The 13,402-nt window shown below is 40.0% G+C and overlaps 1 protein-coding gene across 1 annotated transcript; it reads left to right on the plus strand.

The window, feature by feature from the left end:
• Positions 1 to 3,495: 3,495 nt before the first annotated feature.
• Positions 3,496 to 4,434, plus strand: LOC102416230 (olfactory receptor 6N1). The gene has a single exon (XM_006060348.3). It carries the CDS (start codon positions 3,496 to 3,498, stop codon positions 4,432 to 4,434), a length of 939 nt encoding a protein of 312 aa, XP_006060410.3.
• The last annotated feature ends 8,968 nt before the right edge of the window (positions 4,435 to 13,402 follow it).

Here is a 13,402-nt window from a genome sequence, read left to right on the forward strand (position 1 = left end):
ATTGTGATCCACACAGTCAAAGGCTTTGGCATAGTCAATAAAACAGAAATAGATGTTTTTCTGGAACTCTCTTGCTTTTTCCATGATCCAGCAGATATTGGCAATTTGATCTCTGGTTCCTCTGCCTTTTCTAAAACCAGCTTGAACATCAGGAAGTTCATGGTTCACATATTGTTGAAGCCTGGCTTGGAGAATTTTGAGCATTACTTTACTAGCATGTGAGATGAGTGCAATTGTGCGGTAGTTTGAGCATTCTTTGGCATTGCCTTTCTTTGAGATTGGAAGGAAAACTGACCTTTTCCAGTCCTGTGGCCACTGCTGAGTTTTCCAAATTTGCTGGCATATTGAGTACAGCACTTTCACAGCATCATCTTTCAGGATTTGAAATAGCTCAACTGGAATTCCATCACCTCCACTAGCTTTGTTTGTAGTGATGCTTTCTAAGGCCCACTTGACTTCACATTCCAGGAAGTCTGGCGCTAGGTGAGTGATCACACCATCGTGATCATCTTGGTCATGAAGATCTTTTTTGTACAGTTCTTCTGTGTATTCTTGCCACCTCTTCTTAATATATTCTGCTTCTTTTAGGGCCATACCATTTCTGTCCTTTATTGAGCCCATCATTGCATGAAATGTTCCCTTGGTATCTCTAATTTTCTTGAAGAGATCTCTAGTCTTTCCCATTCTGTTGTTTTCCTCTATTTCTTTGCATTGATTGCTGAGGAAGGCTTTCTTATCTCTTCTTGCTATTCTTTGGAACTCTGCATTCAGATGCTTATATCTTTCCTTTTCTCCTTTGCTTTTTGCTTCTCTTCCTTTCACAGCTATTTGTAAGGCCTCCCCAGATGGCCATTTTGCTTTTTTGCATTTCTTTTCCATGGGGATGGTCTTGATCCCTGTCTCCTGTACAGTGTCACGAACCTCACTCCATAGTTCATCAGGCACTCTATCTATCAGATCTAGGCCCTTAAATCTATTTCTCACTTCCACTGTATAATCATAAGGGATTTGATTTAGGTCATACCTGAATGGTCTAGTGGTTTTCCCTACTTTCTTCAATTTAAGTCTGAATTTGGCAATAAGGAGTTCATGATCTGAGCCACAGTCAGCTCCTGATCTTGTTTTTGTTGACTGTATAGAGCTTCTCCATCTTTGGCTGCAAAGAATATAATCAATCTGATTTCGGTGTTGACCATCTGGTGATGTCCATGTGTAGGGTCTTCTCTTGTGTTGTTGGCAGAGGGTGTTTGCTATGAGCAGTGCATTTTCTTGGCAAAACTCTATTAGTCCTTGCCCTGCTTCATTCCATATTCCAAGGCCAAATTTGCCTGTTACTCCAGGTGTTTCTTGACTTCCTACTTTTGCATTCCAGTCCCCTATAATGAAAAGGACATCTTTTTTGTCTATTAGTTCTAAAAGGTCTTGTAGGTCTTCATAGAACCATTCAACTTCATCTTCTTCAGCATTACTGGTTGGGGCATAGACTTGGATTACTGTGATACTGAATGGTTTGCCTTGGAAACGAAAAGAGATCATTCTGTCGTTTTTGAAATTGCATCCAAGTACTGCATTTCGGACTCTTTTGTTGACCGTGATGGCTACTCCATTTCTTCTGAGGGATTCCTGCCCACAGTAGTAGATATAATGGTCATCTGAGTTAAATTCACCCATTCCAGTCCATTTTAGTTCACTGATTCCTAGAATGTCTACATTCACTCTTGCCATCTCTTGTTTGACCACTTCCAATTTGCCTTGATTCATGGACCTGACATTGCAGGTTCCTATGCAATATTGCTCTTTACAGCATTGGACCTTGTTTCTATCACCAGTCACATCCACAGCTGGGTATTGTGTTTTTGTTTTGGCTCCATCCCTTCATTCTTTCTGGAGTTATTTCTCCACTGATCTCCAATAGCATATTGGGCCCCTACTGACCTGGGGAGTTCCTCTTTCAGTATCCTATCATTTTGCCTTTTCATACTGTTCATGGGGTTCTCAAGGCAAGAATACTGAAGTGGTTTGCCATTCCCTTCTCCAGTGGACCACATTCTGTCAGATCTCTCCACCATGACCCACCCATCTTGGGTTGCCCCACGGGCATGGCTTAGTTTCATTGAGTTAGACAAGGCTGTGGTCCTAGTGTGATTAGATTGACTAGTTTTCTGTGAGTATGGTTTCAGTGTGTCTGCCTTCTGATGCCCTCTTGCAACACCTACCCATCTTACTTGGGTTTCTCTTACTTTGGGCGTGGGGTATCTCTTCATGGCTGCCCCAGCAAAGCGCAGCCACTGCTCCTTACCTTGGATGAGGGGTATCTCCTCACCGCCGCCCTTCCTGACCTTCCACATGGGAAGCTCCTCTAGGCCTTAATCCCACCTTTTCCTTGGCTAGGATTCTCACCAATGTCCAAAAGAGGTGAAACTCTGATCTACCTGCTTGAAAGAAGCTGTTAGACCTGTGTTTTCATAAGAAAATGGAATGGAGCTGGGGGTGAAAGCATTGATTCTTTGATGTCCAGAAAATTGAAGAAGAAGATGATTTAAAATTGGAAATAAAAATGTGGAGTGAACTACCAATATTTTAATAGTATAAATGATCATTTATACCTCACACAAGGAATATGTATAAATTATGATATGAATCTGGTAGAGGAATATTTAAATTTTTAAAACCCTTATGACCAACCTAGACAGCATATTAAAAAGCAGAGACATTACTTTGCCAACAAAGGTCCATCAAGGGTATGGTTTTTCCAGTAGTCATATATGGATGTGAGAGTTGGACGATAAAGAAAGCTGAGTGCCAAAGAATTGATGCTTTTGAACTGTGGTGTTGGAGAAGATTCTTGAGAGTCCCTTGGACTGCCAAGGAGAGCCAACCAGTCCATTCTAAAGGAGATCAGTCCTGGGTGTTCATTGGAAGGACTGATGTTGAAGCTGAAACTCCAATACTTTGGCCACCTGATGCAAAGAGCTGACTCATTTGAAAAGACTGTGCTGCTGGGAAAGATAGAAGGCAGGAGGAAAAGGGGACGATGGGATGAGATGGTTGGATGGCATCACCGACTCGATGGACATGGGTTTGGGTGGACTCCAGGAGCTGGTGATGGACAGGGAGGCTTGGCATGCTGCAGTTCATGGGGTTGCAGAGTCGGACATGATTTAGCAACTGAACTGAACTGAACTGATAAATTTCATTGAGAAAGACAAATTGGTTATAGAATGGATTACAGTGGCCAAAAATGGGTTGTATAATTAGAGAAGACAATTTAAGTCTGGTTATAAAAGCAGACACTCTGAAGGAGGCTATTGACAACTCTTCGGGGAGGGATAGAAACTCTGGCCTCATAGAGCATGTACTAAGATCGCTTATTCTGGAGATGCAGGGGAAGGACAAATTGGACTTTGAGGGTTTCCTTTTTCTTAGATATTCTTTGGCTCAACATTGTTTCTCATCCTTCCATACTTTACATTCCAGGGATATGAATGGAGAGCGATGAAGCCCGGGAATTGGAGCCAGGTAACAGAGTTCATCATCTTGGGCTTTCCCCATATTCAGGGTGTTCAGGCTTTTCTCTTCCTCTTGTTACTCCTAATCTACCTCACTACCGTCCTGGGAAACCTGCTGATATTCTTGGTGGTCTGCCTGGACTTCCGGCTCCACACACCCCTGTACCTCCTTGTCAGCATCCTCTCCTTAATGGAGCTTGGCTACACAGCTGCCACCATCCCCAAGATGCTGTCGAACTTGCTCAGTGAGAAGAAGACCATTTCTTTCTCTGGATGCCTCCTGCAAATCTACTTCTTCCACTCTCTTGGGGCTACTGAATGCTATCTTCTCACAGCTATGGCTTATGACAGATACTTAGCCATCTGTCAGCCCCTCCACTACCCTACTCGCATGACCCCAGCACTCTGTGTCAAGATTGCTGTTGGCTGTTGGTTGGGAGGCTTGGCTGGGCCAGTGGCTGAAATTTCCTTGGTCTCCCACCTCCCTTTTTGTGGTCCCAATCGTATTCAGCACATCTTTTGTGATTTCCCTCCTGTTCTGAGCTTGGCTTGTACTGACACATCGATCAACGTCCTAGTGGACTTTGTTATCAATTCTTGCAAGATCCTGGCCACCTTTCTGTTAATCCTCAGCTCCTATGTGCAGATCATCTGCACAGTGCTCAGAATTCCTTCAGCTGCAGGCAAGAAGAAGGCCTTCTCCACATGTGCCTCTCACCTCACTGTGGTCCTCATCTTCTATGGGAGCATCCTCTTCATGTATGTGCGGCTGAAGAAGAGCTACTCCCTGGACTATGACAGGGCCCTGGCTGTGGTCTACTCGGTGCTCACACCCTTTCTCAACCCCTTTATCTATAGCTTGCGCAACAAGGAGATCAAGAAGGCTGTGAGAAGGCAGTTAAAGAGGATGGGGATACTGGAGTGAAGGTGCAGGAAGCAGGCCAAGTGTGAAGCTGAGGATATGGTGACCTTGGGGGTCCTCAGTAGTCATAGATGAAATACAAAGTGTTCAGGGATTTTCTACATGGGCTACTGAACTGGGGCAAATGTTGCCTAGTTTTCAGTGATAGTACAGCTATTACAATGTCCACTGCAACCACATGTGACTTGGGATCAGAGACTGGCAATCCTCTCTAGCAATATGATACATTGCTGTGATTTTCAAATCCTGGATGTTTGTACACCATACTTTGGATGCTGGTCAAATCTATGTATGCCTTTTACATAAGCCTTTCAGATTTACTTGATTTAATGTAAATACATTTAGTCATATGATCAATAATAAAATTTCCTAAATACATCTTAGGGAAAAAAAGGTATTTCATGTATCATTTACAATCATTTCATGTATATGGAACATCTATGTATTAAAATGGAAAATACTGATGTAGTAGAGAGAAGCTTTCTTTCAACATCACATATATCTAGGTTTAAATTCTAGTTCATTTAATCAGTTATTAAATACATAATTTCTATAACTCAAACTTTCTTAATTGATGAGTCAATTTCATCATTTGTTATTTTTGAAGGTTGTTTTGAGGATTACTGATAAGGTCTGTAAACCACAGTACAAAATGTCTGGCATAAACTGATAAAAAAAAAAAAGAGTTACATTTATTTTATTTCTTTAACTCCACCCAGACCTCTCATCTTTACTCTGTTAGAACAATATCTAGGAAAACATAATTAAGCAAAAATATTTCCAAGATATTTTTCTTAAAAGGAAAAAAGGGGTAAACTAGCCAGAAGGAGAATTTGTGAGATGTGTTTATCTCAGTGGTCTTTTTTTTTTAAATTTAAATTTATTTATTTTAATTGTAGGCTAATTACTTTACAATATTGTATTGGTTTTGCCATACATCAACATGAATCCGCCACGGGTGTACACGTGTTCCCCATCCTGAACCCCCCTCCCACCTCCCTCCCTGTACCATCCCTTTGGGTCATCCCAGTACACCAGCCCCAAGCATCCTGTATCCTGCATCGAACCTGGGCTGGTGATTAATTTCTTATATGATATTATACATGTTTCAATGCCATTATCCCAAATCATCCCACCCTCGCCCTCTCCCACAGAGTCCAAAAGACTGTTCTATACATCTGTGTCTCTTTTGCTGTCTCGCATACAGGGTTATCATTACCATCTTTCTAAATTCCGTATATATTATTAGTATACTGTATTGGTGTTTTTCTTTCTGGCTTACTTCACTCTGTATAATAGGCTCCAGTTTCATCCACCTCATTAGAACTGATTCAAATGTATTCTTTTTTAATGGCTGAATATTACTCCACTGTGTATATGTACCACAGCTTTCTTATCCATTCATCTGCTGATGGGCATCTAGGTTGCTTCCATATCCTGGCTATTATAAACAGTGCTGCGATGAACAGTGGGGTACACGTGTCTCTTTCAATTCTGGTTTCCTTGGTGTGTATGCCCAGCAGTGGGATTACTGGGTCATAAGGCAGTTCTATTTCCAGTTTTTTCAGGAATCTCCACACTGTTCTCCATAGCAGCTGTACTAGTTTGCATTCCCACCAACAGTGTAAGAGGGTTCCCTTTTCTCCACACCCTCTCTAGCAGTTATTGCTTGTAGACTTTCGGATCACAGCCATTCTGACTGTCCCAGTAAAAAGTGTGAAAATGAAAGAGTCTGTAGCAGGAAATAGGATCACTTTTTATGTTGCACTACTTTATTTCATTTCAAGCTAATTACTTCCCTTAACGTATGAAAAATAATCCTATGGTTTAGCATCTGAGAAATTCAAGTCTTTAATTATTATTTGGTGTTAGGGATTATTTATACATTGACTATCTACTGTTGGTAGATTATCAAATGTTGACTGTAAGAAAATCTTTAATTCTGTGTAGAATTACATAGATTGACATAATAGAGAGCCCAAAGTATCTGTATTTCTGCAATCTTCCATCTGTCAACTCAGCACATATTTATTTAGCTATTAGTGTACATGGAACAAATAGGAAAAGGAGTACGTCAAGGCTGTATACTGTCACCCTGCTTATTTAACTTATATGCAGAGTATATCATGAGAAACGCTGGGCTGGAAGAAGCACAAGCTGGAAACAAGATTGCCAGGAGAAATATCAATAACCTCAGATATGCAGATGACACCACCCTTATGGAAGAAAGTGAAGAGGAACTACAAAGCCTCTTGATGAAAGTGAAAGAGGGAGAGTGAAAAAGTTGGCTTAAAGCTCAACATTCAGAAATCAAAGATCATGGCATCTGGTCCCATCACTTCATGGGAAATAGATGGGGAAACAGTGGAAACAGTGTCAGACTTTATTTTTGAGGGCTCCAAAATCACTGCAGATGGTGATTGCAGTCATGAAATTAAAAGACACTTACTCTTTGGAAGGAAAGTTATGACCAACCGAGATAGCATATTCAAAAACAGAGACATTACTTTGCTAACAAAGGTCTGTCTAGTCAAGGCTATGGTTTTTCCAGTAGTCATGTATGGATGTGAGAGTTGGACTGTGAAGAAAGCTGAGCGCCAAAGAATTGATGCTTTTGAACTGTGATTTTGCAGAGGACTCTTCAGGGTCCGTTGGACTGCAAGGAGATCCAACCAGTCCATTCTGAAGGAGATCAGCCCTGGGATTTCTTTGGAAGGAATGGTGCTAAAGCTGAAACTCCAGTACTTTGGCCACCTCATGTGAAGAATTAACTCATTGGAAAAACTCTGAGGCTGAGAGGGATTGGGGGCAGGAGGAGAAGGGGACGACAGAGGATGAGATGGCTGGATGGCATCACTGACTCGATGGATGTGAGTCTGGGTGAACTCGGGGAGTTGGTGATGGACAGGGAGGCCTGGCGTGCTGTGATTCATGGGGTCGCAAAGAGTTGCACACGACTGAGTGACTGAACTGAACTGAACTGAACTGTATATCAAATGCTGTGCTAAACTTTACATAAAATGATGACATACAAAATAGATGTTACTCTGTTTTTCTTTAAGTTCTTGTTCTTAGAGATGTTTTCAAAGAGTTGAAGATTCTAGACATTAAATTTGTGCTCAATTTGTAATTAGTTACAATTAATTGATTTAAGTTGTGGCAATTAGTAATTAAATATTCATGCACTCTCTTCCCAGGTGATGCTACTGGTAAAGAACCTGCCTGTCAATACAGGAGATATAAGAGACATGGGTTTGATTCCTGAGTTTGGAAGATCCCCTGGAAGAGGGCATGGCAACCCTCTCCAGTACACTTGCCTAGAGAATCCCATCTACAGAGGAGCCTGGCAGGCTACAGTCCATAGGTCTCAAAGAGTTGGACATGACTAAAGCGACTTAGCATAAACACATGCAATCTCTACTCAAATTAGTTACATTTAAGATGAAAACTGAAGGATAAATCACAATTAGACATATTTATGAAAGAAGTAATTGGAATAATTATTTCTATTTTACAGAATTGGAAATTTAGACTTAGATAAAACACCTGCCAAAACTATAGAGCAAGTCAGAATCAGGGACTCTGCATATGAAAACAAAGTCTTATAAACAAATTCTATTTCAAAATATAGATATTTTACTGATTAATTTCTCTGAACACAGTGATTTTAAGTGGATGGGATGGATGGATTGGGAAGAGATTATTGAAAGGAGATAACAATATCAACAATAAATGTTATCTCTTGGACCTTTTTTACTTTACCCTGTATGGAAGTTGATTAGTCCAAGATATATGGGATGGGATGTAGCATAGCAAAATGAATAATAAAAAGTTTATTTTTAAAGGAAAAATAAGTATTGAATTTAGGAATATCACTGGCTAAACTGATTTAAACCAGGGTTTGGCACAACCAACCAGCTTTATGCAGACCTGGTGCTTTGTTCCTGGAGAAATGAAATTTAAATGCAGAGAATGAGGTTCTCCAATCACAGTTTTAGAGAAGTAGTGTTTAATTCCATGCTCTGATGGTACTATTTTGCTAAAGGGTTTAGTTATAGCTCTGATCATTTTTTAGTTACAAAATGTAAAGAATTATGTCTTCTGAAAGACAGTAAATTTCCAACATGGGGAGACGTGATCACATCTTAGCCAGGGCTCTGTAATCTATGTGTGCAATGGCAAGGTGTTCTTTAGTTTGTGCCAAAAGTTCATACAACAATTTCAGTGCTTGGCCTTGGGTAACTCATGTTATGAAATTTGGGTAACTCAGCATATGCTACTGGGATTTCAGAAAGCAAAAACTAAAGATTGAATGATATTCCCTAGAGATGTACAAAATGAGGGGCCTGGAAGTAGTTTTCAGTTTAGAACAATAATAAAAGAAAAAAAGCATTGATTAATAGTAACTAATATTGAATAAGCACTATAGACATTGTGCTTGGCATTTTATATACCTTACAGCATTTAATCCTCAAAAGCCTTGAAGATCCCATATTATAGAGAGTGACACTGTAGCTCAGGACACCTATGCTAGTTCCCCATGGTTGTACAGCTGGCAAGTGGAAAAGTAAAGATTCATGTTCAGACAGTATGATCTCAAATTCTCAATCTTAGACCACATTAAGTTTACTCTAATAAGGAGAAGCAATCTGAAAATTAGAGCTATCCAACACTGTAGGAGACCACCTTGGTTAAGTGTTCAAGCAGAGATTAGATTACATTTGTTCAGATATGCTGAATAGTAATTCTTCATCAGTTCAGTTCAGTTCAGTCGCTCAGTCGTGTCCGACTCTGTCACCACATGAATCGCAGCACGCCAGGCCTCCCTGTCCATCACCAACTCCCGGAGTTCACTCAGACTCACGTCCATTGAGTCAGTGATGCCATCCAGCCATCTCATCCTCTGTGGTCCCCTTCTCCTCCTGCCCCCAATCCTTCCCAGCATCAGAGTCTTTTCCAATGAGTCAACTCTTCGCATGAGGTGGCCAAAGTACTGGAGTTTCAGCTTTAGCATCATTCCTTCCAAAGAAATCCCAGGGCTGATCTCCTTCAGAATGGACTGGTTGGATCTCCTTGCAGTCCAAGGGACTCTCAAGAGTCTTCTCCAACACTACAATTCAAAAGCATCAATTCTTTGCACTCAGCTTTCTTCACAGTCCAACTCTCACATCCATACATGACCACAGGAAAAACCATAGCTTTGACTAGACGAACCTTTGTTGGCAAAGTAATGTCTCTGCTTTTGAATATGCTATCTCGGTTGGACATAACTTTCCTTCCAAGGAGTAACATCAGGTGTAGAGATAACTTGATGTCTCCAAAGGTAAACTTGGAGTTCAGAACAAATGGGGAAAATAACTACTCTCTTGTTCTAATGACCTTAAACAGAAATCAAAGGCACTATTATACATAGGAGATACTCTTATCCTGAGATAGGGCTGGGTCTAGGAAATTCTTAAGAGCATGAAGCAGTTAAGACTAATCATTAGCCTGATGATTATCTTAGACTAATCATTATCTTAGTCTTGCTCCTCTGAATATTGCATCAACCTGTTTGACACATCCTCTCTTCTTCATTCCTTCTCCTTTGCTACTTTAGGCTGATATGGATACTCAGTTTTTACCAAGACCATCTTTTCTCTCTCCTTCGTTTGTTCTCACAGGTATTGATCCACCTTTGTCAGTCAGCCCAGCTTCTCAATCAGTCAGTCACTTAGCCAACAGCAAACCTTGGATAGTCAACAGATGCTATGCTGAATGGTGTAACATTCATAAGGATGAGGAAACCTTATCCCTGTGGATCCTTAGTCCAATGGGAGATGTGCAGTAAGCAAGAAACAGCACGACAAGCAAAAAGATAGAAAATAAGTCACATCAAAACAAGGGCCTATATTGGTCCTGATGTCAGTACCCAGAATATCATACTTAAATATGAGGAATCTTTCTTGAAGCTTGCAGTTAATATTGAGAAGTAGAGGACAATAATAGTAAAAACAATAATTTCTGAGCTTCAGTGACAAAAGTTAAGTTTCAGTTCAGTTCAGTTCAGTCTCAGTCATGTCCGACTCTTTGCTACCCCATGAATCGCAGCATGCCAGGCCTCCCTGTCCACCACCAGCTCCCAGAGTTCACTCAGACTCATGTCCATCGAGTCAGTGATGCCATCCAGCTATCTCATTCTCTCTCATCCCCTTCTCTTCTTGCCCCCAATCCCTCCCAGCATCAGAGTCTTTTCCAATGAGTCAACTCTTTGCATGAGGTGACCAAAGTACTGGAGTTTCAGCTTTAGCATCATTCCATCCAAAATCTCTTTCAGAATGGACTGGTTGGATCTCCTTGCAGTCCAATGGACTCTCAAGAGTCTTCTCCAACACCACAGTTCAAAAGCGTCAATCCTTCAGCGCTCAGCCTTCTTCACAGTCCAACTCTCACATCCATACATGACCACAGGAAAAACCATAGCCTTGACTAGATGAACATTTGTTGGCAAAGTAATGTCTCTGCTTTTGAATATGCTATCTAGGTTGGTCATAACTTTCCTTCCAAGGAGTAAGTGCCTTTTAATTTCATGGCTGCAATCACCATCTGCAGTGATTTTGGAGCCCCAGAAAATAAATTCTGACACTGTTTCCACTGTTTCCCCATCTATTTCCCATGAAGTGATGGAGAATCAATACGCTAGATTGAAAGAGAGAAGAAAGGATGAAGAAAAGATACATATTCAAAGAGGCTTGAAGAACAAATACTAAATGTTTAGAAGATTTAGATGAAATAAAATAGCCTAAAGCTGGGAACACTGAGTCTATAGGGACCATTTTATGTTAAGAAAAATGTGAATTCAATGAATAACAGCACTCATTAAAATAGCAACAATAATTATTTATCAGACTCTGAGGCCGAAGAATTGATGCTTTTAAACTGTGGTGTTGGAGAGGACTCTTGAGAGTCCCTTGGACTGCAAGGAGATCCAACCAATCCATTCTGAAGGAGATCAGTCCTGGGTGTTCTTTGGAAGGAATGACGCTAAAGCTGAAACTCCAGTACTTTGGCCACCTCATGCGAAGAGTTGACTCATTGGAAAAGACTCTGATGCTGGGAGGGATTGGGGGCAGGAGGAGAAGGGGATGACAGAGGATGAGATGGCTGGATGGGATCACCGACTCGATGGATGTGAGTTTGAATGAACTCCCGGTGTTGGTGATGGACAGAGAGGCCTGGTGTACTGCAATTCACAGGGTTGCAAAGAGTCTGACATGACTGAGTGACTGAACTGAACAAAAATCAGAAACAAAGATCAAAAACACTGGTATGATAGCCACTAATTAAATCCTGTGTACTTAACAGAGTACCTAACATAGAACTGCTAGTCAAACATTTTTTTTTCATAAATCTTGAAATCTCGAGGAGCAAACTGTTTCATCACTTTTTGTTTAATAGTTATCATATTTACTGAATATCATATTTCATTTGGAAGGTTAGGTTTAGTAATTGGTCCAGAATGAAAGCCATGTAAAGTGAGCACAATATCTTGGCAAATAAAGACCTGACTCTGGGATCAGGTAGAATTGAATTTTTGCTCTGGATTCCTAATAATAAGCTCCACATACTTGAACTATTGAAACTGTGTTTCGTGTTTTCCATTTGTAAAACAAAAAGATTTAATGTTTATTTCATAGGGTTGTTGTAAGAATAAATGAGTAATACATTTAAGATCTTTATCTTAAATTAAAAACAAAAAATCTTAGATCTTATGCATGTCAAGAAGCCCTAGAGCTAGGAATGAGTTTAGTCATTCCCACATCTGACTCATCATCAGAATATTCTTGGAAACTTCTCAGAAATGCACAAGAATGGGTTTCACTTTAAGATTTTCTGAGTCATAAGTTCTGATGATCAATCAGTTCCAAGACCCATGTAATTTTAAAGACAAGGAAATGGCACAGCTTAGTGGCAGAAAAAGACAGAATATTTTGTCCTTGAATCCTATAGTTCAATAGTCTTTCCACAATCACCTGAGGAAAGAACACAAAGGAAAGAACTCATGACTCCTAGTACTCATTAAAGACTGGTAAGTTTTCATGAAACTTTGAGGAAAAGAAATGGGTATAATTTATTTTCTTGAACACAGAATATAGTAAATGAACACATGTATTTATTGGGGACAAAACATGAAGTAGAATCCTGAATTTAAGTCCCAGCTCTGTCACTAATGATCTATATGACTTTAGGAAGATCATTAAACTTCTTTGAACCTTTGTTCCAACATTTAAATAATGGTGATATCTGACCTAATTGCTTTTTTTTTCAAGTCAAGAGGATTCATATATGTGAAAATATTTAAAATAAATATTTTAATTAATTTATTTAATTTATCTAGTAAATTACTAGAGGAAATAGTGGACTATTATTAATTACTATGCCACTCTATTGGGCTAAAATTCTATACAGATGGTATACAAGATCAGAACATGGCCATTGAGTTGAATTTGTGCATTAAATAAGCTAAAAGTGAAGATTTTTTTTCTGTAGTTTCAGGAAATTGTTTATTGATGTGGAATGTGGAACTGCATGGGGTTCATCATTGGAAAGAGGATTGGGGAAAAGTTAACAGCAATATCAAGAACCATGATGTCTTTTATGCTTCTTCAGTCCTGCTCTCTAGCCTCATCAGCACTTGGGACCACAGAAAACAAGGGCAGGAGTCTTGGTAATAGAGTGTGAGGAAGAAGCCTGCCTGCATCATAAAGCAGGAAAACCCACGTATACTGCTTTCAGCTACCACAACTACATCAATGTAAATAAGCTCTGCAATCGCTATCAATGACTTGGATACAGCAGTTTCTCATCCTTGTTTATAATAATAGAACAAGTAGCTGTGACAATAGAAAAAGAGCATAATCGTGAACAAGACAAGGGACAGTGCAAAGCTGAACTTCCAAGAGTTTTTTTCAGAGTCTAGAGAGATCTCAAT

This window comes from Bubalus bubalis, chromosome 6 (genome assembly GCF_019923935.1).
Source record: "Bubalus bubalis isolate 160015118507 breed Murrah chromosome 6, NDDB_SH_1, whole genome shotgun sequence".
Taxonomy (NCBI): Eukaryota; Metazoa; Chordata; class Mammalia; order Artiodactyla; family Bovidae; genus Bubalus; species Bubalus bubalis.

Excerpts from the sequence above, each read along its gene's own strand:
- LOC102416230 (XM_006060348.3), top strand. The coding sequence starts at position 3,496 with ATGAAGCCCGGGAATTGGAGCCAGGTAACAGAGTTCATCATCTTGGGC.